General features: G+C 38.4%; 1 protein-coding gene across 1 annotated transcript in view; it reads right to left on the bottom strand.

Moving 5' to 3' along the window:
• Nucleotides 1–3,108: 3,108 nt before the first annotated feature.
• The window catches only part of LOC127659645 (vascular endothelial growth factor receptor kdr-like), an 81,856-nt gene continuing 61,186 nt past the window's right edge, over nt 3,109–23,778 (bottom strand). The window contains exons 23-30 of the mRNA XM_052149554.1: nt 23,275–23,397; nt 22,753–22,864; nt 21,788–21,887; nt 17,102–17,207; nt 11,326–11,444; nt 10,664–10,742; nt 9,672–9,751; nt 3,109–6,378 (exon numbers count right to left, since the gene is read on the bottom strand). Of these exons, the coding sequence (XP_052005514.1) occupies nt 6,201–6,378; nt 9,672–9,751; nt 10,664–10,742; nt 11,326–11,444; nt 17,102–17,207; nt 21,788–21,887; nt 22,753–22,864; nt 23,275–23,397 (897 nt within the window). The 3' untranslated portion in view covers nt 3,109–6,200. The remainder of the gene's footprint in view (nt 6,379–9,671; nt 9,752–10,663; nt 10,743–11,325; nt 11,445–17,101; nt 17,208–21,787; nt 21,888–22,752; nt 22,865–23,274; nt 23,398–23,778) is intronic.

The raw sequence follows: 23,778 nt of genomic DNA, 5'->3' as shown, positions 1-23,778 counted from the left end.
TAAGGTAACAATTGCTGGTTACTTACTTTCTATAGTGCATGAAGTTATGTATAAAGTGGTATACAATACAAATCATTAACCCACAGTAATGGGAAAGGGGCCAAACAAATTCTGACAAAAGTGTTGGCATGAGCAATGCTATTCCTATCATGCCCTTTTTGAGCAAAGGAAGTCGAAAAACTCTCATTGATTGGCTACAGAGCAAGGAGAATCTATGTTCTTCCTGTAAGCGTGGAAAAAATATGAGGTGTGCGTGAATGCCACGTTTGTGCTTGTAGCCAGAATATGATGACCCCTAGCCCTCCCAACATCTTCCCTTGTTTGTTTATAGTTCATATTCCTGAATCAGTTAACATGTCTGATAACCTGCATACTATAAGGAAATAACAAATTACAAGTCCAAAATCAGTTGAAAGTTTTTTTCAAATCTTGCTCTGTGTAATGTAAACATTGTATTGTGACACTGTAACACCTCCAATATGACAAGTAAAGACAGCACAAGATTCAACCTTCTGTGCTAACTTAGTGCCAAAGCTGAGGGAGACTGTTGGCCCTTAGTAAGTTTACTGTTTGGGGTCCTCCAACAGTTGTGTTGGGAATGATTGAGAAAACCTTCCTTTTCTTGCTCACAGAGGTATTGTCACAGACTGCCGTCACCACACCCCACTCAGGAAACATGTTTGAGTGGTCTAGGAGTGGGAGGAAGAAAGCATGAAGATGACACAGTCTAACCATCTCCAATCAAAATTCCTGTGATATCTAGCTGAATAGTTGTGCTGGAATGTTTTTTTTTTTATTACTTTTGGATGTACAAGCCACAAAACAGGCATGTGTGTGAATACTACAAATGAGGACTCTGAAAAGGTGCTATGTATAAATATATATATCTTTATTTATGCTTGGTTAATATTAAAATACAATTATAATACAAAAAAGTATGTAGAAAATATCAGTGCATACAATTTTACTTCACAAATACCAGTCAGTCAACAATAAAAACCATTATTGAAAGTATCATTTGGCAGTATATACAGTGCTCTGAAAAATTATTTGCCCCATCTGGATCTCTTCGGTTTATATATATATATATATATATATATATATAGATTATTCAAACATAATCTAACATAAAACAAAGGCAGTCTGAGTAAACACAAATGACAGTTTTTAAATGATAATGTTATTCACTGAAGCAACAAATTTATCCAATATCAACTGGGCCTGTGTGAAAAAGTATTTGCCCATAGTTACTAAATTCCCAAATCTATGAAGCTGCACTCATAATGGGTTCAGCTGGACTAGACACACCCAGGCCTAATTACTGCTAGCCCAGTTCAATCAAATCAACACCTAAATAGAACGTTTTCAGCAGCATGAAGTTGGCTAAAAGGTCTCACCCAATAGCACACTATGCCAAGGTCAACAGGGATTCCTGAAATGATGAGGAAAAGGTGATTGAAATACACTGGGAAGTGTTACAAAGCTATTTCAAAGGCTCTGGGACTCCAAAGAACCACAGTGAGAGCCATTATCTCCAAATGGAGAAAACTTGACACAGTATTGAACCTTCCCAGAAGTGGCCAACCTTCCAAAATTCCTCCAAGAGCACAGCGACAACTCATCCAAGTCACAAAATGGCCAAGGACAACATCCAAGGAACTGCAGGCCACTCTCGCATCAATAAAGGTCACTGTTCATGACTCCACTATCAGAAAAACACTGGCCAAAAATGCCATCCATGGATGAGTGCTGAGGCAAAAACCACTGCTATCCCAGAAGAACATGAATGCTTGTATGAATTTTGCCAAAAAACACCTTAATGATCCTCAAACCTTTTGGGAGAATGTTCTGTGGACTGATCAGTCAAAAGTGGAACTGTTTGGAAGACAGGGGTCCCGTTACATCTGATGTAAATCAAACACAGAATTCCACAAAAAGAACACCTCTCTCCTCTAGACCAGCACGGACTACACCACCCAGCCCCTGGCTGTCTGACATCCTTCGTGAACATCGGACTGTTCTCAGGGCAGCTGAGAGGAGATGGCGGAAATCTAAAGATCCAGCTGATCTAGGTAAATATCAGCTTCTGCTCGCAACTTTTTCAAATAACGTTAAAACTGCAAAAACTTCATATTACCAGACCAAAATCAACAGCACCACAGACACTCGTAGCTTGTTTAGAACATTTAACACACTTCTCTGCCCTCCCCCTCCACCACCTGACACATCACTGACAGCAGATATATTCGCCACATTTTTTACTGATAAGGTTACAGCCATCAGCAATACATTCACAGCACCACACCCTGTCAAACACCTGGCTCCTGTATGCAACCCTTCTTTCCCTATGTTCTCTCCTTTAACTGACACTGAGGTCTCTAAACTCCTCCTCTCCAACCACCCCACAACCTGTTCCCTTGACCCCATTCCATCACACCTTCTCCAGGCCATCTCTCCGTCCATCCTACCGGCACTTACACACATAATTAACACATCCCTTCTTGCAGGCACTTTTCCCACTACATTTAAGCAGGCTCGAGTAACCCCACTGCTGAAAAAAACCTGCACTTAACCCCACACAGATAGAACACTACAGACCAGTCTCTCTCATCCCATTCATGGCAAAAACACTTGAAAGGGCAGTTTTCAATCAGATCTCCGCCTATCTCTCACAGAAAAAGCTGCTGGATGACAATCAGTCGGGCTTCAAAAGTGGACACTCCACTGAGACTGCCCTGCTGTCTGTCATCGAGTCGCTGAGACTGGCGAGAGCTGAATCGAGATCATCCGTTCTGATTTTGCTGGACCTTTCTGCTGCCTTTGACACAGTCAACCATCAGATCCTACTCTCCACCCTCTCTAAACTGGGTATCACTGGAACTGTGCTTGACTGGTTCAACTCTTATCTCTCAGAAAGGTCCTTTGAGGTAGCATGGAGAGGGAAGTATCCAAGCCACACCAGTTACTTACTGGGGTACCTCAGGGATCAGTGCTTGGGCCACTTCTCTTCTCCATATACACAACATCACTGGGACCCATCATCCAGTCACATGGTTTCTCTTACCACTGCTACGCTGATGACACGCTAACTCTACTTGTCTTTCCAGCCCAACGACACCACAGTGACCGTTCGAATCGCTGCCTGTCTGGCAGACATCTCTGCCTGGATGAAGGAACACCACCTTCAACTCAACCCTGCCAAGACAGAACTCCTTGTCTTTCCAGCCAACCCTGCTGTTGAACACAACATCACCGTGCAGCTGGGTCCAACTACAGTTTCGCCTTCCAAAACGGTCAGAAATCTAGGGGTAACCATTGATGATGAGCTAAATTTCACAGACCACATTTCAAAAACTGCAAGATCTTGTAGATTTACACTCTACAATATCAGGAAGATAAGACCCTTCCTCTCTGTACATGCCACACAACTGCTCGTTCAGTCCCTTGTCATAACTAGACTGGACTACTCTAACGCTCTCATTGCAGGCCTTCCTGCATGTGCTATTAGACCTCTCCAAATGATCCAGAATGCAGCAGCACGTCTGGTCTTTAATGAACCTAAGAGAGCACACGTTACACCACTCTTTGTCTCTCTCCACTGGCTGCCGGTTCATGCCCGTTTTAAATTCAAGGCCCTGATGCTGGCATATAAAACAGTCACTGGGTCTGCTCCAGCATACCTTAAAACATTTATGCAGAGCTACGTTCCCACCAGAAGCCTGCGGTCGGCTAAGGAACGTCGCCTTGTCGTACCAAAACAAAGAGGCACCAAAACACTTTCCCGGACTTTCAGTTTCATCATACCACGGTGGTGGAATGACCTTCCCAACTCAATCCGGGAAGCTAACTCACTCTCTATCTTCAAAAAACGGCTAAAAACACATCTTTTCCAAAAGCACTTAACCGGTCAATAAAAAAAAAAAAAAAAAAAAAAAAAAAAATATATATATATATATATATTTACATTTCTTGTTGCACTTAAATCTGTTTTGTATACTATTATGATGATAGTGAAACTTTGTAATATGGCACTTTTTGTACCACTGTCTCCCTAAGATGATTCGCTGATGTTCTTCCTCTTTTGTAAGTCGCTTTGGATAAAAGCGTCTGCCAAATGAATAAATGTAAATGTAAATGTAAACATCATAAATACAGTCTAGTATGTTGGTGATAGTGTGATGCTGTTGGAATGCTTTGTTGCTTTAGGGCCAGGGTGACTTGCAACAATTGAGGGGCACATGCTCTCTACCAGAAAATCCTAAAGGAGAATGTCTGGTCATCAGTCCATGAGTTGAAGCTCAAGCACAACTGGATGATACATGACGACACTGATCCAAAGCATAGGAAGTTCACCTCTGAATGGCTCAAAAGAAGCTAAATTAAAGTTTAGGAGTGGCCTAGTCAAATTCCTGACTTGAACCTGAGTGAGATGCTGTGGCAGGACCTTAAACAGACAGTTCTGCAAAGTAGAGTGGGTCAAAAATTTCTCCACAGCGTTGTGGATGTTGGATAATGTTTTTGCTTCATTGAAAATGTAAATTATATTTGAAAACAGAATTTTGTGTTTCCTCAAGTTGCCTTTGTTTTATGTTATATCTCGTTTGAAGATCTAAAACAATTTAGCATGACAAATGCACAAAAATAGAAGAAATTAGGAAGGGGACAAATATTTTTTCACAGCACTGCACATTATTTATTTTTAATTATTTTTGAAAAACAGTCTACCAGTTGAATGCGGTACTGGGACCTAAAACAAAAATGGTTTGCAATGATATGGGGTAAAAGCTTTCCTTCAAAGTCAATATCAAATCTGGATGAACAATTTTCAAACCGGATTCCCCACCCATTCCATCCCACAGTTGGTTTAATTCATATACAATTGTTACAGAGTTAATACTGATTATGTCTACATGTGTGCACATGCTTTTACTCAAATTATAATGAATTATTATTTATGTGTAGAGACCAGCCTGTTGACAATTTTATATGTTCTTAGTATTCCTTCAGCCTGCCCTGCAAGCTTTAGTAGTATTTTAGCACAATAAGCTACTGAATCCATTACAGAGTACTTTCCTGGATAATAGCTGCACAATATATCATGTGTTTTGTATACAGTAGTGTAAACAGCATAAAATACGGAAAGTACACCATGCAGTGTAACTATTGTTGAATAGAGCCAGGCCTTTTTATTGTGGTCCACATCTTATCAATAATAGAAAATATGTGTCTTATTAAATTATTTAAGCTTTCTAAGACACTTTCACAGTAATAGACTGGATGTTCGGCACCCATAAGAAATTCTGCCCTACTCTACATCCTCAAAGACATTACACTTTGCCAATGATGTGGTAATCTTAAACATTTTTAAACCAGATTAAAAGATGAATGTTTCTCATCTGCATTCCTTTAAGACAAAACCATGATCTTCTGTCAGATAAAATACTATGTGGGGAAACAGAAATGATTCATTTTAGTTTCACTGGGCAAGAGGAACGTGACCCTCAGACAGGAGTGGTGGAACCCAGGAATGTAATGTGCATCCAAAGTGTCAATGATCAATGTGTTCAGGAATTTACATTTCAGACTGCACTTTCAATGATTCCATTTTTGGCAAGCTCTGAAATAATAATTTTAGCAACAACAAAAAAAAAGTACAGTATCACATGAACAGGATTCCAGTTTTCATTTCAATAATGTATTTGTCTAGAAATAAAATATGAAGTACTATAAAAATATTTGTTCCTCTTTTTCTAAAGACTGAACAAATGATTTAATGACTCGACACTGCTCTGTATGAAGAATCTGCCATTTCACTGGGGAAAGCAGTGTCGTTACTGTATTAGGTTGTGCTTGATGTGTTCACAGTAGATGACCGGAATACCTGAGGTGGTCCATAGCTGTATCTGTGACTGTCACAGTGATACTGAGTGGCAGCCCAGTGGCTTTTTTTTTTACTGTACTCATACACTTCCTTGAAAAAGTGCTCAGAAAAACAGAAGGTAAAAACATCTTGAAACTTTTCTACTGAAATTACCATTTTGACCATCAATGCAATCATTTCAGACCAGAAAAAAAGATAAAACAAGAAGAAAGTGAGACAAACATCTGTTATATCTAATGTGCAGGGACAGAATGGACCCAACCAATCAGATCCTCTGAAACCTGGTGAGACATATGGTGGCATATTAGTGCAGACCTATTCAGACAGGTGGCGTGGAGTAACGGACCACATAGTTATAATCTGGCGGTGGGCTATGACATTCCAGCTCTGGATCAAGTGAAGAGTCCTCCAGACTCAAGTCCAGTGAAGGAACAGACGATGGGTATTTCTCCTTTTCCCCCTCCAACAGAATTGACTCTTTACTTTTGCTATTCATCCTATGGGAGGAAAATACAGGAAAAAAAATAGGGTTACATGTAACCAATTCATTATGTATGAAGTTTGCATTTCACATTAATTTAAAATAATATTCCTGGTTAAAAGAACAGTTCACCTATAAGAGAAAATTCTGTCATTATTTACTAACATTTATGTCATTCCAAACCCATTTGACAGTGGATCACAAAAGGATATATATATTTTAAAGCGTTTTGTGACCGTAGGTTTCAGTACAAGAGCAACTGAATTTTTAAGCTTTAAAGTGACTTTAAAGCTTAAAATGCACCCAAAAATATAAACTCATGTATACAAAGCCCAAATCAAATATAGGGAGACTTCAATAACATCAAACCTTATTGGTTCTTGTGCTTTTCTTGATGTTTGACACTGTTAATGTGACATACTGGATTTGTCTCTGTATACATGAGTTAATAAATAATTGTATTTAATTCGAAAGTGAATAACGATTTAAATTTCATAATTTCATAATCATTCAAAGTGACTGTATACCTTCAAAGGGCTTGAAACAGAATGCACATGTCACATGGACTATTGTGACATTTTGGTGCTTTTAAGCTTTAAAGGAATAGTTCACCTAGCCCTGTAGGTTCAAAATAATTCAAGTGAATGGTGACCAGACATTTCAAGATCCAAAAATTACATAAAAGCAGAATAAAAGCAATCATATTACCAATGGTTAAATCCATATATTCAGAAGCAATATAATAGGTGTGAAACAGATCAATCTTTAAGACCTTTTTTATTCATATACTGAAAGTGAAAGTGGAAATTTACAGTAAAAAAGGATTTAAATATTGATCTGTTTCTCACCCAAAGTGATTACATCGATTCAGAAGACATGGATTTAACCATTGGTCACATGGATTACTTTATGTGATTTTTGGAGCTTTAAAGCTTGCACTTTATGGACCTAAAGAACTTATATATTCTTCTAAAACATTTTCTGTTCAGCAAAAAAATTCTAGGATGGCATGAAAGTAAGTAAATGATGAGAGCCTTTTTATTTTTGGGTGAACTAGCCCTATAAAGTGAGTCCCTATCATCTGCTATTCTATGGAAATGTGCAATTGCAACATTCTTTTTTTAAAGTGTTCTTTAGATGAAAGAAAGCCTTATGGGTATGGAACAACATGAAGGTAAAAATAATGATAGAATTTAAATGATTGGGTGAACTATCCCTTTAATAGTTTCACTTTTTATTGTATATGCCAACATTTATTTGTGTTGCTATGGGTTTCAATAACTATCTTCATCAGGGTTCACTGGGTCATACACCCTAGAGAGAAGGCTTGAGTCTGCAATGCTATTAGTCCACAGGGGTTCAAGGGGCGATAATTTGCAGTAAAAACCTTTACAACATAGATTGGCATGTATTTGGGTCTGAACATTTGGTCTCTGGGTAGCACAACAGTGTGAAGCAGAGCTGTCAATGCCAAAGCAAGCACTCTGCATATGTGCATACTAAATGTGGGAGTACCAGGTGGAATTCAGCAGCACAATGTGGAGGGGACATTACAGGGAGGCTTGGACAGACCAATAAAGCTATAGAAGGTCAAAGGTTGCAATGATTAAGTGGGTCCTCTCCAGGGGCAGCCTCTTTAGAATATATACATAATTCTCTACATGCTCTGAGTGGCTCTTTTTTCTCATGACTGTGACCATGGTAACCTGTGCATGGCTTTGCCAACCGATTGCAGGCTGTGCCTGAATTTTTATCCTATAGAGCTGTGATGAGGAGGGTACTGTAAATGGAATGATGGGGAGTGCAGACAGACGAGGGTAAGAGTGTTTGTTGAAAATCAAAATGAAAGATATTCTCTCCCACCTAATGTTGTTAATAATACAGGGGCTGTTATAACTAGGTACATTAAGAAAATATTAATTTAACAAATTATATTTTATTTTATTTTTGTCACATTCCCTGTTGTCTTTTGTTATTGTGCTTTTATGTTGAAGTTCTTGTTTAGTTCCTGTTTCCTGTTAGGTTTTTGTAGTTCCTTGTAGTTCATTTTATGATTGGTTTTCCTCTAATTGTTTCCCCAGGTGTTCCTTGTTTTCCCTTGTGTATTTAAGCCCTTGTTTCCCCCAGTTTATTTGTCAGTTTTTACATGTTTTGTTATGCTCTGTGCTAGGTTCCCTGTGTTTTTCTTTACTCTGAGTTTTTCTTATTTATTTTAATAAAGCTGCACTCAGATCCTCATTCTTTGCCTGCCTTGTCACAATTTTCATTATTTTGGTCACATTTTAGATTTAAAAAAATGAACAAATCCATATATTCAATAAATAAATAAGATATTATATTGCATATATTATATTTTGTTACATATTTATTGTTTTATTGCATAATTTGTACTATTTCGAAGTATTTACATTGATTTGTTGAACATGTGCTAAAACCTGGTACTGTCTCTTTAAGAAAACCGGCTGTTAAGTAAAGAGCATCTGTGGATGAGCGCATGTAAACGAGAGAGACTTAAATAGCTTTATCTCATCTGTGCTACACGTGATTATAATTTTTTGTTTTTGATCAACAGCTGACAGTAAAGAACAGAAAGGTTTTTAAAAGAGACATTTTTCAGTGACAATAGGTTGCATGGGTCTCGTCTTTAGACACGCATTGCACGGAACAACGTTTATCCGCAACAGGCAGTTAAATGATCTCGCTGCTGAATACTCCACCTCTATACTACACAATTACTGATGAGTGAAATCTGAACATTTACCAGTCAGTTGCCAAATATGTAAAAAGAATATATTTTGGTCACTACAATTATTAAACTGTAAAAACAAAAGAACATTGAGAAAAGCAAACTGACTAATCCAAAAAGAAATGACAGTATCAAAATAAAGACATTTCCAAATACTTTCTCAGCCAAAATAAAGGAGCAATTTTATTGCAAGTTATAATATGGAATGGACATGTGCCATATTTGTAACTGTATCAGCGATGGAGTCAGAGCCTGTTACAACCAAGGTGGCTCAAACAAAGATGCTAGTCACCAAACCTCATTGCCAAACTAACAAGTCACATACTTAGGCCATATTGTCACCTTAGGCCATATCTCCCCTATGCATTGTTTGAGTTACTCTCGCACAGGCACATCTCAAAGAAAAGGGTAGGGAATGGAGATGTGTGGTGCTAGGGAGGGAACTGTATGACAATTGTGGGATCTACATTCCAGCCTAGTGGGAGGGTCTCCAGGGTCTCCTACCCATTCCTGTGGTTTTGGATACTGCCAGGCAAAGGGTTTACAACATGATCCGTACTTACGCTCGAGCCAGTGATTCCAGTCGATTTAGTGTCTTCATGTCATCTGAAGATAGACCAATCCCACTGTCGGTCTGTCCCCCCTGTGAACCACCAAAGACATTGACTCAGGTCATTTAACCACAGATGCATGTCTACTAATGTAGAACCTAATACAGTTTGCTAGAGAAAGGCAATACATTTGTGTTTTTGTCTAAGCATTATTTCTCAATGTGGCACTGCAGTAGAGGTACACAAATAAAAAACAATTTATGACAGATACAGATAATTCTTTCTTAAGTGTTTGATAACTGATATGCAGAGTCAGAGTCTATTTTAAATAGTTTTTATTTGTTTTATTTCAATTAACATAACTTCACAATTTTGAGTTTTTGGGGGATTTTAAGGATTTTAGAATTTTGAGTCACTTTTTTTTTTTTTTTTTACTATTTATCTACCACTATATGAGTTGGGCTATCTTTGCTTTGGTTTGGAATGTCAATCAATACAGTATATACAGTACAGTGCAAAAGTTTTAGGCACTTGTAATCAATGTTGCATAGTGAGGATGTCTTCAAAAATAATGCCATCGATAATTTTAATTTATCAATTAACGTCATAAAGTCCAGTAAACATAAAAATATTTGGTGTGACCACCTTTGCCTTCAAAACAGCACCAAATCTCACCTGGACACAGTTTTTCTTGGTTGTTGGCAGATAGGATGTTCCAAGCTTCACTACAGTTCTTCTATCTACTTACACTGTCTCAATTGCTTTTGTCTCGATGTTCAGTGGTTCAGTATATATATATATATATATATATATATATATATATATATATATATATATATATACACACAGTATATATAGTAAATACTAAGTGGAAAAGGGAGAATATCAGTAAAAGATTGGTCATTCCCCACACTGCAGTGCCTCTTCTAATAAGGGAAGCTGCATTTTTAAATGAATGTCACATTGTGTGTGTTTGGGCTGATTGTGAAGAACAAGCTTGTCACCTCATGAATCTTGTTAATTCCATTGTCCAGGATTACTTCATCAAAGGTCTTCACACTTGCTGGACGGATCTTGATTTTCCTGAAAGCATCAAATATTCCACTTCAGATCAGTTCGGAAAGTTTATTATGATATCATCATCATGAGAAATATATAAAACACAAGAGCTGAACAAATATTTTAGGCATAAATCCTAAAAACAGCATTTGTTGTAAAAGAGGAAATTCCTTTAGGGGTCCTTAATGCTACAAGGTTCCTTCCCATGAGCCTAACGGTGAGCAAGTCTTATCAAAAGTGCTTCTCCATCGTGATTTGCCACACACTAAGTGCTCAACTGAAGGCCGCTGTGGTGAGGTGTAGTGCATGTTTGTTAGAACAAGAACATTTTGGAAACCAGAATGTGTAGGGAACAACTTTATTGTTTTATAAAACAACAGATGAAATGTCCTAAAAAGCTTTAAGGTGTCCTCATGAACAATGAAGTATATATGCACAATTTCTCTACATATTAACAAACACCAACATTATGATCAACTGGGACATCAGAGTTTAAAAGGGGGCTGTTGGAGATTATATTTGTATCATGGTAGCTACTCTGTACACTACTCTGATAAGTCTAAGGACATAACTGTTTTATTAATCCCTGAAGATATAGCCATCTTACCAAGCCATCCCTGAGTCTCTAAGAGAGACAGGTCTGGTAGAGGTTTCCTCTGTAGCTCCTGGGTTTGAGGGATCGTCTTTGGTCAACAGGGTGTTGATTGGGATGTAATGCTTTCCCTCCTGATAGACAAAAAGTGTTTTAATAATCTGTCTATATTAAAACAGCGACATCACAATGCATCTTTTATTACAGATCTCTACAGAAATCTGCAGGGGAATGAGTGAATATGTTTTATTGGGAATGGTGTTATTTGGGGCAGTCTGAGAAGCCCATTAAGCCTGGTTCTTTCAGTGAGATAGAGAAAGATGTATGTTTGGATGGCTTCCAATTCAGATGGGTTTGAGTAAATTTTTATCTCTGTGCTGTGGTGAGTAGTTTTTAGAGAGACCATATGTCCTCTTCTCACCATATTATAAATTAGTCACTTTCATTTCTTATGTTTTTTATTTTTATTTTTTTATTTAACCTTTATTTAACCAGGAAAGTCCCATTGAGGTTAAAAACCTCTTTTTCAAGGGAGTCCTGGCCAAGAGGCAGCAAAAACACAATCAATTACATTTATAAAGGTTATACAACACAAATAATTAAAAACATTTACAATTTAAACAGGTCAATTCAGGTTCTCTCAATCTGGACTTAAAAGCATTTAAGGAAATGAGTTCAGATAATTTCAAGTCTTTTTGCAAAAAGTTCCATGCAGAAGGAGCGGAGTAGACAAAAGCCCTTTTCCCCAGTTCTGTTTGGGCAAATGGAACAAAGAGCAGCAAGTGATCATTTGATCGCAATGAATAAGAACCAACACTTCTCCATGTGATTAAACTACTGATGTAGGATGGCAACAGACCAAGCATGGCCTTATAGATAAAAATATGCCAATGCCCTGATCTCCTGTTGGACAACGATGGCCATCCCACTCTGGAATATAATTCACAATGATGGGTCAAATTTTTACAATTCGTAATAAATCTCAGAGACGCATGATAAACAGTGTCAATCTTATGCAGACATTGTGCTGAAGCGGTCCTATACACCAGGTCACCATAATCTAAGACAGATAAAAATGTTGCAGTGACTAGCTGCTTTTTTGCTTTAAAAGAAAAACAAAATTTATTTCGAAAGAAAAAAGACAGTTTAAGTTTGAGTTTCTTCACAAGGTTGTCTATATGAGGTTTAAAAGTGAGAGCATCATCAAGCCAAATGCCAAGGTACTTATAAAAATGAACCACCTCTATGACACTTCCAGTCAAAGTGAACACAGAAGGAGGAACTTTATAAACCTTCTTAGTATTACTAAACAGCATCAGCTTGGTCTTATCAGCATTGAGAACCAGTTTAAGCTGCATAAGCGTGTGTTGAACCACATCAAAAGCTTTCTGCAAAGACTCAACCGCTTTAGCTGGGGACGATCCAAAACAATAAATAATCGTGTCATCAGCATAGAAATGCATATTAGCATCCGACACATTTTGGCCCAATTCATTTATATACATAATAAACAGGAGAGGACCCAATATTGAGCCTTGTGGCACCCCCTTGTGGACCTTCACTAATGCAGAACATAGACCATCACATTTAATACACTGAGTCCTGTCACTCAGATAATTCATGAACTGGGAAACTGCACAATCAGACAATCCCAAACAAAGAAGCCTATGCTTTAAAACAGCATGGTCCACTGTGTCAAAAGCTTTCGACAGATCAAGAAAAAGTGATGCACAGAATTGCTTTCTATCAAGGGCGACAAGTATGTCATTAATTACTTTTGTAACAGCAGTGATGGTACTGTGCTTTTTCCTGAAGCCTGATTGCAGTTTAGAGAGAAGTTCATTTGAGTATAAAAACTATTTTATTTGGTCTGAAACAAGGGATTCTAAAATTTTTGACAAAACACATAAATTAGATATAGGCCGATAGTTAGTTAAAACTGCTGGATCACCTCCTTTAAACAAGGGAGTAACAAAAGCTGACTTCCAAACTGATGGTATTTCATTATTTTGAATTGACAAATTAAAAAGAATTGTAAGGGGCTCAGCAACAAAATCAGCCGCCTTATTCAAAAAATAAGGCTCTATTAAATCTGGTCCAGGAGGTTTTCTGTGATCTAACGCTTTAAGAGCTCCATGCACCTGCTGCACAGTAAAAGAAACAAAATTAAAAAGCTCTCCAGAAAACACTGGGGAGTATGTGCATGGAGTGACAGCGACTACTCCCGTCGACTCGGACAGAGAACCAACTGATACAAAATGCTCATTAAAGCAATTTAAAACATCAACTCTGTCGTAAACTGGGAGAGAGTTTTTTAAGACAATTTTGGGAGGGCTTCATTACTTTTATTCACAGATAGAGACTTGATGACTTTCCAAAATTTCTGTGGATTATTGAGATTTTCACTTGTGACTGATAAATAATATTCTGATTTAGCCTTTTTAATAAGAGAGGTACATTTGTTTCTTAGTTGTCTGAAAATGGACCAGTCAGTGGCAGAATCACCATTTCTAGCTTTAGCCCATGCCACATTTCGCTGATGGATAATGTCTGACAACTCTGGAGAAAACCAAGGGTTTTCCCGTCCCTTCACTCTGTGCTTTGTCCAAGGAGCATGTTTATTTACAATATTCTCAAAATTCTCCTTAAAAAGTGTCCAGGCAAGTTCAACATCAGGCAACAGGCCAAGCTGTCCCCAGTTAATCAAAGATAAATCATGATGATAGGCTTGTTCATTAAAATTTTTCAAATTTCTCTTTCTAATAATTTGCGATTTACATTTGGGTATTTTACTGCCTCTCGAAGTAGCAATAACACAATGATCACTCAGATCATTACAAAAGACACCCATAGATAAAAATTTATGAGGGACATTTGTTAAAATCAAGTCAATTAAAGTAGATTTGTCAGGATTTTTGAGATTAGGCCTTGTAGGTACATTTACCAACTGGCTAAGACTGATAGAATCACAGAAAGATTTAAATTCATCAGAAACAACATTTAGCCAGTCCCAATTCAAGTCCCCGGCCAATAAAAGTTCCCTATAGTTTAGTCTGGACAAAAGAAGCTTTAAAGATGATAAAGCCTCCCTGGAGGCCGATGGAGGTCTATAACACCCCACAACAGTTATTGAAAGGGACTTAAATATTTCAACATTTAAGGCCAAAAACTCCATTTGCCTACAGAGAGACTCAGACAAAACAACTGATGCACCAAATCTTGACTTAACATAGATAGCTACGCCACCACCTTTCTTCAGCCTGTCACTGCGAAAAACATTATACCCATGTACTTTTAAATCTTCATTTGTAATTGATTTCTTCAACCATGTTTCCGAAATTATCGCTATGTCTGCATCTGTAGATTCAATCCATATTCTAACCATGTCCATTTTGGGTAGTAAACTGCGAACATTTAGATGAACAAATGTAAGTCTAGGCATTGATTTAAATTCAGCAGGGGTCGAAACACATTGCAAACAGGGGCCAGGATTGGGCTGCACATTTCCAGATAGAAGTAGGAGTAGTGTAATAATCAATCTGCACCTCACAGCATATTTTAAAGCTGGCCTATCATATGCTGAAACCAGGTAATGCCTGTCATTAATTGAGAAAGACAAATTATACAAAGCAAAAAAATTTTGCAATTTAGGCAAATCCCAATACAAATCCATCCAGAAGTCCAGGTTCCAACAAAAGTGTAATGGTTCCTGGTGCATGTCAATACTGGTTTTTGTGCCACTATAGTAGGTTTCCTGTATGCCCACCATATTATTAAAACAACTCACCCTAGGATCAGTGCCCGGTTTCAAGTTCCAAGTGACCAACAGGGATAATAAAATTAGAATTAAAAAGATGCCATCGTCATTAATTTACTAATAGTAAAGATGACTGATAACAGTACCAGTTTATCTTGTCGAGTATGGCCCAGCTTCCAAAATGATGTTTCTGGCTTAGGCTTGTTAACCCAAGCTCCAGGAGAATGTAGTAGGCCAGGCCCGTTAGCCTAGCCTCCAGGATGATGGGTGAGACCCAGGCTGGTTTGCCCAAGCTCCAGAAAAATGAAGCAAGCCAGGCCCGCTAGCCTAACTCCAGGAGTATGTAGCAGGCTCAGGCTGGTTAGCCCAGGCTCCAAAAGAATGTAACAAGCTCAGGCTGGTTTGCCCAAGCTCCAATGAGGATGTAGCAAGCTCAAGCTGGTTAGCCCAAGCTCCAAGAAGATGTAGCAGGCTCAGGCTGGTTAGCCCAAGCTCCAAGAAGATGTAGCAGGCTCAGGCTGATTAGCCCAAGCTCCAAGAGGATATAGCAGGCTCAAGCTGGTTAGCCCAAGCTCCAGGAAGATGTAGCAGGCTCAGGCTGGTTAGCCCAAGCTCCAGGAGAATGTAGCAGGCTCAAGCCCGTTTGCCTAGCTCTGTTTAGCCTGGGCTAATAGGATCAGTAAGATCAGGCTCAGGTTAGCAAAGTTAGCTCAGAGCAAAGGTGTAGTGTCATTTTTAAACTCATAGTAGTCCACAATCTTCTTAAAAGTTCAAGATGAAATTTCCATATAAATGACTTGTACAACTTGAAAACTACAACTTAAAAGGAATAAAGTACTATAAAATCCATTTAAATGAAATCAATCCAGAGAGAGACACTGAGCAGACCTTAGACTAGCTGCCATCTTGGATTTTTTTGTTTTTGGAGCAGTATGTATGTTTGTACTAAGCAAATGTATCAGAACAAACCATCAAAACTGAGATTATGGATTTTGTATCTTTTTCTCATCTTTAAATCCTGCTGATTAGCCCAGTGCTAAATGAAGTTTCACAATTTAAGCATTTAAACAGAGGACAATTTGTAATGGTTTTAATATTTTAGGTATAACTTAGAACACAGGATTTGTGTTTGCAAATTCATTCACTGAGCACTTTATTAGGAACACCAGTACAACTACTTATTAATGCGATTATCTAATCAACCAATCATGTGGCAGCTGTGCATAAAATCAGGCAGATAAAGGTAAGGAGCTTCAGTTGATATTCACATCAACCACCAGAATGGCGAAAAATTTGATCTCAGTGATTTTGACCGTAGCATGATTGTTGTTGCCAGACGGGCTGGTTTGAGTATTTATCCGACTACTGGGATTTTCACGCACAACAGTCTAGTCTCTAAAGGGGTGCCAAAAACAAAAAACATCCAGTGAGCGGCAGTTCTGTGGACGGAAATGCCTTGTTGATGTGAGAGGTCAACAGAAAATGGGCAGACTGGTTTGAGCTGACCGAAATGCTTTGGTAACTCAGATAACCACTCTGTGCAGTTGTAGTGAGCAGAATAGCATCTCAGAATGCACAACATGTCGATTCTTGAGACGGATGGGCTACAATAGCAGATGACCACGTCGGGAACTTTATTAGGACCATGGTGTCCCCAATAAAGTGCTCAGTGAGTGTATATTGTTCTAATGTTACATTTGTTTTTGCTGTAAAATATAATACACATTACTTTTGAGTTTGGTGACCTTGCATATTTTTTGTACATTTTTCCAATCAATGGCAGTGTTACCAATTTCACAATACAATTGACTCATTCACCACATCAGTGACTAATAGTTAAAGGGAGTTTGCAATGACAGTATGACATAATTTCCCTGTGCAGTGGTAGAAAGGATCTCACATCCCATTAAATACTTTTTGTTTTGCTGTAGTTGGAGTCTCTCCTACAGTGTGTATTTAAAATCTAAATGAAGTTTATGAGAAAGACATTCAAGAATAATGAAGTGAACCCCACAGGTTATCTTCAGCGCTTACCTGCTGCACACTAGCCTGAAGCAGATCTCCCAGCTTCTCTACTAGTTCTGTGAAAGTTGGCCTCTGTGATGGTTCTCCATGCCAGCAGTCCAACATGGTCTGATATCTATTGACAACACATAAACTTGGAGGTAAAGACAAGCTTCCTTATATTATTCTATAATAATAAATCGCAATACTTCCACTGCTACCCAAACCCTCATGAGGTATACTCTCTGCCCTGACCTCCAGCTTTAGATCAGCTGTCCGCATCTCTCCCCATGAGAGAAGTCTGAGATCCTTTATTAGATTTTGCAATGGCCTGTAATGGTTGTTTAACTGAAGGCTAGGTTACAGCTGTGAAACACTGGGGCGTCAATGCACTGACCTAGTATTTGAGTAAATGATCAGGGGTGATGATTGAGCTCTATCCTGTTTAGACTGTGGTGTTGCCTTTACAGGTCCTTCATTACATAAACAAAGCCAGTTACACATGAAGCTCTCTGATCCCTTCTGATTAGCACAACATAGGGCAATTTGGAGAAGGGAAAAATGACTGTACTAGTTGATTACTTCCAAAAACTAATTACCTAATAAATACATCAGGGTTTGGATTCAGTAGTCATTAGACGAGGTATTCTTCTCGTGGGCTGTGGAGAAGATTAGATGGAGGAAGTTGGACTTCTAAAATGGTTATTTTAATGAATCCAGATGGAGCAAGTCCTTACACTACCAGGAAGTCAAGAAACATGACAACCTGGTGGTTCTCCTCAAATCAGTGATACACCAGGATGCTCTGTATCCCCTCAAAGCTGCGCTCAGGCTTATGGCATAGTTGTCATGGAGACAAATTAGGAAGTATATTAACGAAAGCCAATGGATACTTTTCACAGACTGTGAAGGCAAATTCCTACCTTAATTTGGCAGCGCAAATCTTGCAATCTTTTAGATTTTCCACCATTGGGCCATGCATTTTCCATTGCTGAACTGGGCTATTCAGTACCATTACATATTCGTTGACATGGTTACTATTTCTTTTTCCATTGCGGTGCTAGAAAGTCATAATTAAAATGGACTGACTTGGCAAGTGAACAATCATGAGTTGACACGTCAGTAAAGCAGTTCCAGCAGCATGGTTCTCTGTCCTAATTATGGCTGGCTGACCTTGATGAGAAATCAGGGCTTGGAATGGTTTGTAATCACAATGTACCATACCTTGTGGAAGTGGAAATGTTGAAATAATGCTACTGGAACTGTTACTATGGTGAGATGGCTATGGCTTAAAGGTGGAAAATTATATAATTCTTTGTGTTATATTATCCTTACGTTAATTAAAAAAACTAGTCAACACTGCTATGATGGGGTTTCAAGTAAAACTGCTGAGGGAGTGACAGTAAATTTGGCACCTTTCTTTCTCTTTTTTGAGTGTCGCTCTCCATCTTTCTCTATATTTTTCTTCTTTTGGAAAGTCATAGGAACACTAGAGTGGATTTTAATGTTTTGCTGTTGGAGCAAATGGGAACACAAAAATAATATTAGCTATAGTCTCCCATGTACCTCTTTAGAACTTTATCCCACTATGGTTCCGTGTTTCAAACCCAGAAATTTAAAAAGGGTCAATGGTATTTAGTTCAAATCATTGATTATTCATAAGCCTGCATGGGAACAATGGGAACCAGTTCTTCCTGTAATGAATGGGGTGTCATGTATGTTCTTGAGAGGTTGAATCAGTCTGGACAGATGACTCTAGCATGTCAAATTCCAGATTTAAGGGTTGCTAGACCAACAGAGCATATTTACAACTTTCCCTTGTACTTTAAAAAAAAAAAAAATTATGTTTTTTTTTTCTCCCCTTTTCTCCCCAATTTGCATACCCAATTCTCACTACTTACTAGGTCCTTGTGGTGGTGCTGTTATTCACCTCAATCCGGGTCATGGAGGACAAGTCACAGTTGCCTCTGCTTCTGAGACAGTCAGTCCATGCATCTTATCACGTGGCTTGTTGTGCATGACACCGCGGAGATGCACAGCATGTGGAGGCTCATACTATTCTCTGTGATCAACGCACAACTTACCACACACCCCATTGAGAGCGAGAACCACTAATCATGACCATGAGGATGTTACCCCATGTGACTCTACCCTCCCTAGCAACCGGGACAATTTGGTTGCTTAAGAGACCTGGCTGGAGACTCCAGGGGTGGTAGTCAGCATCAATACTCGCTGAGCTACCCAGGCCCCCTCATCCTTTTCATTGCTCACAATAGGGAAGGTTTGGTCAGGGCCACTCTCAGGGTCAGGGATAAAGTACTGTTTAACATTTCGGTCAGAAAATAACTTGACCAACGTCTCTAGTCTGTTGAAGAATGGCACACGTTGGGGCACATGTGTTCTCAGTGCTACCTTCTCCAAAACAAAAGGCAGGTGATGCAGTATTTTACATTAACCCTTATATTCAATGTTAGTTGACAAGTTCTTTAAAGCTGAAGGAAAGACATTTGAACACCGTTTACACCTGGTATTAAGATGCAATTCTGGTGATTCAATCATAAGTGGTCAGCGCTAAATACAATTTTAAATGGGGTCTAAAACGTATTGTGATTGGATCAAAAAATCCACATACAGAGGTAGTCAAAAATGCATGTGACCACATCACATTTGAGGTGTAAAAGCTTTTCCATCCTGTATGTGTCAAGGACAGCAGTGAAGCACCACCCCTCAATCAACCACAACGTTACAGAGTTTTAAACATTGCCGGGTATGTGCTGCTTAAAAATAAAAAAAACATCCTATTGGAAAACATATGAGATACATAAAAGAACTTCACAGTTCTTCTTCTGTGCATCTGATATCAACATACAGAAACACAGATGAGAAGCATGCACATTTGAAGCTTAGCTAACACAAGTAACCCACTAAAACAAAGGACAATTTAGCTTTAAATGTTGCATTTGTGCTTATATTCAATTTCCACTGCATCTAGAGAAACAGTGTGGCAGTTTTGTTTGCGCTTTGCTTGTCTTTTCTGGCTTTTTCACAGGTTATTATCATGGAGTAACACAATGACAGTGATTGATGTATATCGGCATGAAACAGAGACCCTCCCCTTGAAATTCTAACACAAGTGGTCAAAGGAGACGCATTTGAGCAACTAGGTATAAACAGCCATGCATTTTGCCTGAGCACATGCGATCGGATTTTGAGGATAGAAGGCTGTGATTAGAAGAGCTGCATTCAACAAGATACCCAACATTTAAACCCTGAGATCGGGACTGCTTTTTGCAGGTCATCTCCAATACCATCTTCCATGACCTCTTGTTATGTACAATTGGCTAGACTTGGCATGTGTGATTGCAAATGTAAGGCATCTCACATTATGTGCTACATTTTAAAACTGTAGTTCTCTGTTCAAGTTTCCAAATGTATGAGACACTGACGTATGAGGTCACCTTTATTTTGCCATGTTAGATATGTTCTTGGAACAACATACCTTTCAAAGAATCATGGTCTTTACCCCATCCCTCCTCTTAACCATAACCTATGCCTAAAATTAGACGGAAATAACAGGTTTATAAGAATGGTGTACAAGCCCTAGCCCTAACTTAACATTAAACCTAAAACTAACCCTAAAATCTGATCGGTTAATAAGAATGTTGTTCCAGGACTACAAGGATGTTGATTCAGGAACATATGTGATGCAGTTAAAATATATCAGATATGAAAAATGACCATCCTATTCGAGCCCAAGGTTTTGAAACCAAGATTAAGTACAGCATTTAGGAGACAGAGTAGGGGTTCGGATTGAAAACAGGCACAGAATGCTTTTCTCCTTTATATTCTCTCTCAGTCTAAACCCTTATACTAAGGCGATTGAGTTATCTTCTCCCATTTAAAGGCAACCATAATCTGAAGTCATCTACATGACTTCCATTCCATATTTAAAACTGATCATGACCCTTATCTCATATCTTTTTACATCTGAAAACAATTCGATTTTGGTTTGGCTCAATGAGCGATTCTTGCCTGTGGGCTTCCCTGACTGATGCCCAGGGGCCCTGCTACTGTGTTTGGCCACCCCGTGCTGCCAAGGTAGGTCAAAGCCTTTAATGTGAGTTTCAATTTCAGCTGCATTGGTGTAAGTTAGTAATGGAGCCCTTGCACACATCAACTGCACTATAAACTAGCTGCCAATCAGAAGCCTCTCTCCATTTCTTCCACTCAGCAAATAATTGTTCTGTTTCCATTTACGGTTTCAGTCTTCTTTCAAAGCTATGAAATGAGATATTTTTTCTCTTTTCAACTGTACTGATGGGAACAGATTTTCTTTCGCAAGAGAGAAGGTATCTACTAATAACCCCAACGTGTTTTGTATTGGGTTATGGAGAGAGGTGAAGTACCGTTTATGCTCACTTAAAGTTTGTTTAAATCTCCTGGCATTACACAGGGAAAAAATCAACTTTTTCACCTCCTCAAAGTAAACAGCATACTCAGTATAGCAATTGTTAAAGGAATGTAACCACCGTAGATTTTGAGGGGATGCCACAATAATCTGATTATTTGTCGATTAAATGGTTTATTCAATAGTCGATCTTTCCCCCCATTACTGAATAAGTTCTTACATCTTTGAATTGCTATACAAGAATTACATTCATTGTTGACAAATCACTTTCAAATCAGGACTGTCTGACATCAGTGAGCGATACTTACATTTCAGAGGAGGAGTATTCAGGAGCTTTCATCCTGGTGCCCTCCTTCAATCGGCAGCAGAATTCCTCATCTATGTGTAAGCCAGGGTAAGGGGAGGCACCTGGGGAGAAGAAAGAGAAAAATGGGGTTATCAAGACTTTTTCATGAAACAGAGCCACTTCAAAGGGCCTGACAAGAAACTCACTTAACTGTGAAGTGGGTTGGTAGCAAAGAGAGATAAATGGAAAAGAGCTGGATAAATCAAAATCAGCATGAGAGGGGCTTTTTGGTCTGCTGATGAAGACAATCGACTAAACTTGGAAACTTTATAATTCAGTAGTGTTTCTGGTGTAAACAGCTTTAGACAAAGTTGGCATGAGTTTGCAGAGTTGTTACTATTGGGACTTTACTGCACACTTGCAAAAATCATGATTCATGAAATAATATTTTCCTGTACTTGACTAAAATCCTTTAAATAATATCTGATAACCACAAAAATAAGCAGATTAGAAAAAATGAATCTCAGAAAGGGCCCATTTTTTCTTAATCTATTATCTAAACCCCCCTCTGACATAGATTAGGTAGTCATTAAAAACAAATACATTAATAGCACTCTAAATCTCCTGCAACTTTGGGAAAAATTTGGAGTATATGTGGAGTGCCTACAAAAACAGAGACAAGAAATCCAAATCCACAACACAAAGCTTGAGAGTGTACTTTTGGTGTGGTGCAAACTTTTGTCCCATGAACAATATCAAGTAGCAATAATCATTTTTCTAAACTTTTCATGTTCATCTATTTGACACCAGCTAGGTCAGGGTAACTCAGTATTAGTGACAGCTCCAAATCATCAGTCAAGTCCTAAGAATATAATTTTTTTAATGTATTTTTTTCCTAAAGTTGCTTTATATTAACATGCAAACGCAAAATGAATAGGTGAATGCAGAGGATGTGAGTTACTCTCTTAGGACAGCTTTGGTTTTTACCCAGAGAGAAGATCTCCCACATAAGCACTCCGAAAGACCACACATCACTCTGCGTGGTATAGATCTTGTCAAATATTGCCTCTGGCGCCATCCACTTTAAGGGAAGTCTGGCCTGTGAAAAGGGCAGGAAATAAGCGTACCATGTTAGAGCCCTCCTCACCTGTGTAGTAACCAATCCAAATATTATTTCAAATTTAAAAACATGCAGCTTATAAAATACGGTCTATTTGATTATATAATCATTATGACATCTTGGCCAACTCTTGACCACAAGAAAACAACCTTTAACCAGAATAATATTATTTGGGCTTTTAAAATGACTAGCACCATGCCAAAGACTATTGGCATCGACAGAATTATTATATCCTCTTCTGGTTTTGGACTCTTATCATGCTTGTCCATCACACTATGTTGTTTTCAAACACAGTGTGTGTTTTATACAGGATGACTAATTACAGAATATAACTGTGAAAGATATGAAGTAATTGGTCAATTTCAAAGTAGATAATATTCCACACTTACATCTCCTTTGCGGACATAGTCTGGGTCCTTGTATACATCTCTTGCAAGTCCAAAATCACAAATCTTCACTACGTTGTTTTCGGACAACAGGATGTTACGTGCGGCCAGATCACGGTGAATACACTTGGAGAATTTAAAGAGAGATCCCATAAGATTATGTAAGCAATATGTTTGTGAATGGCAATGTACAGCCAGACGGTCTTTATCGTAAAATGAATCCTGACAGGGTGGTCAGGTCTTGAGTTGTTATTTTATGAAAATATCTTAACATGGCTACATACCAAATAAATAAATGGACATAAAATATTGATTTGAGTTGAAAGAGATTGAAAGATTGAGGAAAGAGATTGGTGTCAAGGACAAAGGACATACAATTAAGCGGTTATTATACACAACTATTTGACCGCAGAATGCTGCGACTAAACAATCAGAATCAAGTATTCCAGAGAGCCGTGTAATAACTATATTCACTTTATTGTAAAACCATGATATAATGTGCCCAAT

The sequence above is a fragment of the Xyrauchen texanus genome, chromosome 19 (assembly GCF_025860055.1).
Source record: "Xyrauchen texanus isolate HMW12.3.18 chromosome 19, RBS_HiC_50CHRs, whole genome shotgun sequence".
Taxonomy (NCBI): domain Eukaryota; kingdom Metazoa; phylum Chordata; class Actinopteri; order Cypriniformes; family Catostomidae; genus Xyrauchen; species Xyrauchen texanus.
Note: the sequence above shows the minus strand (reverse complement) of the source record. Positions and strands in the feature narration are given on the sequence as shown.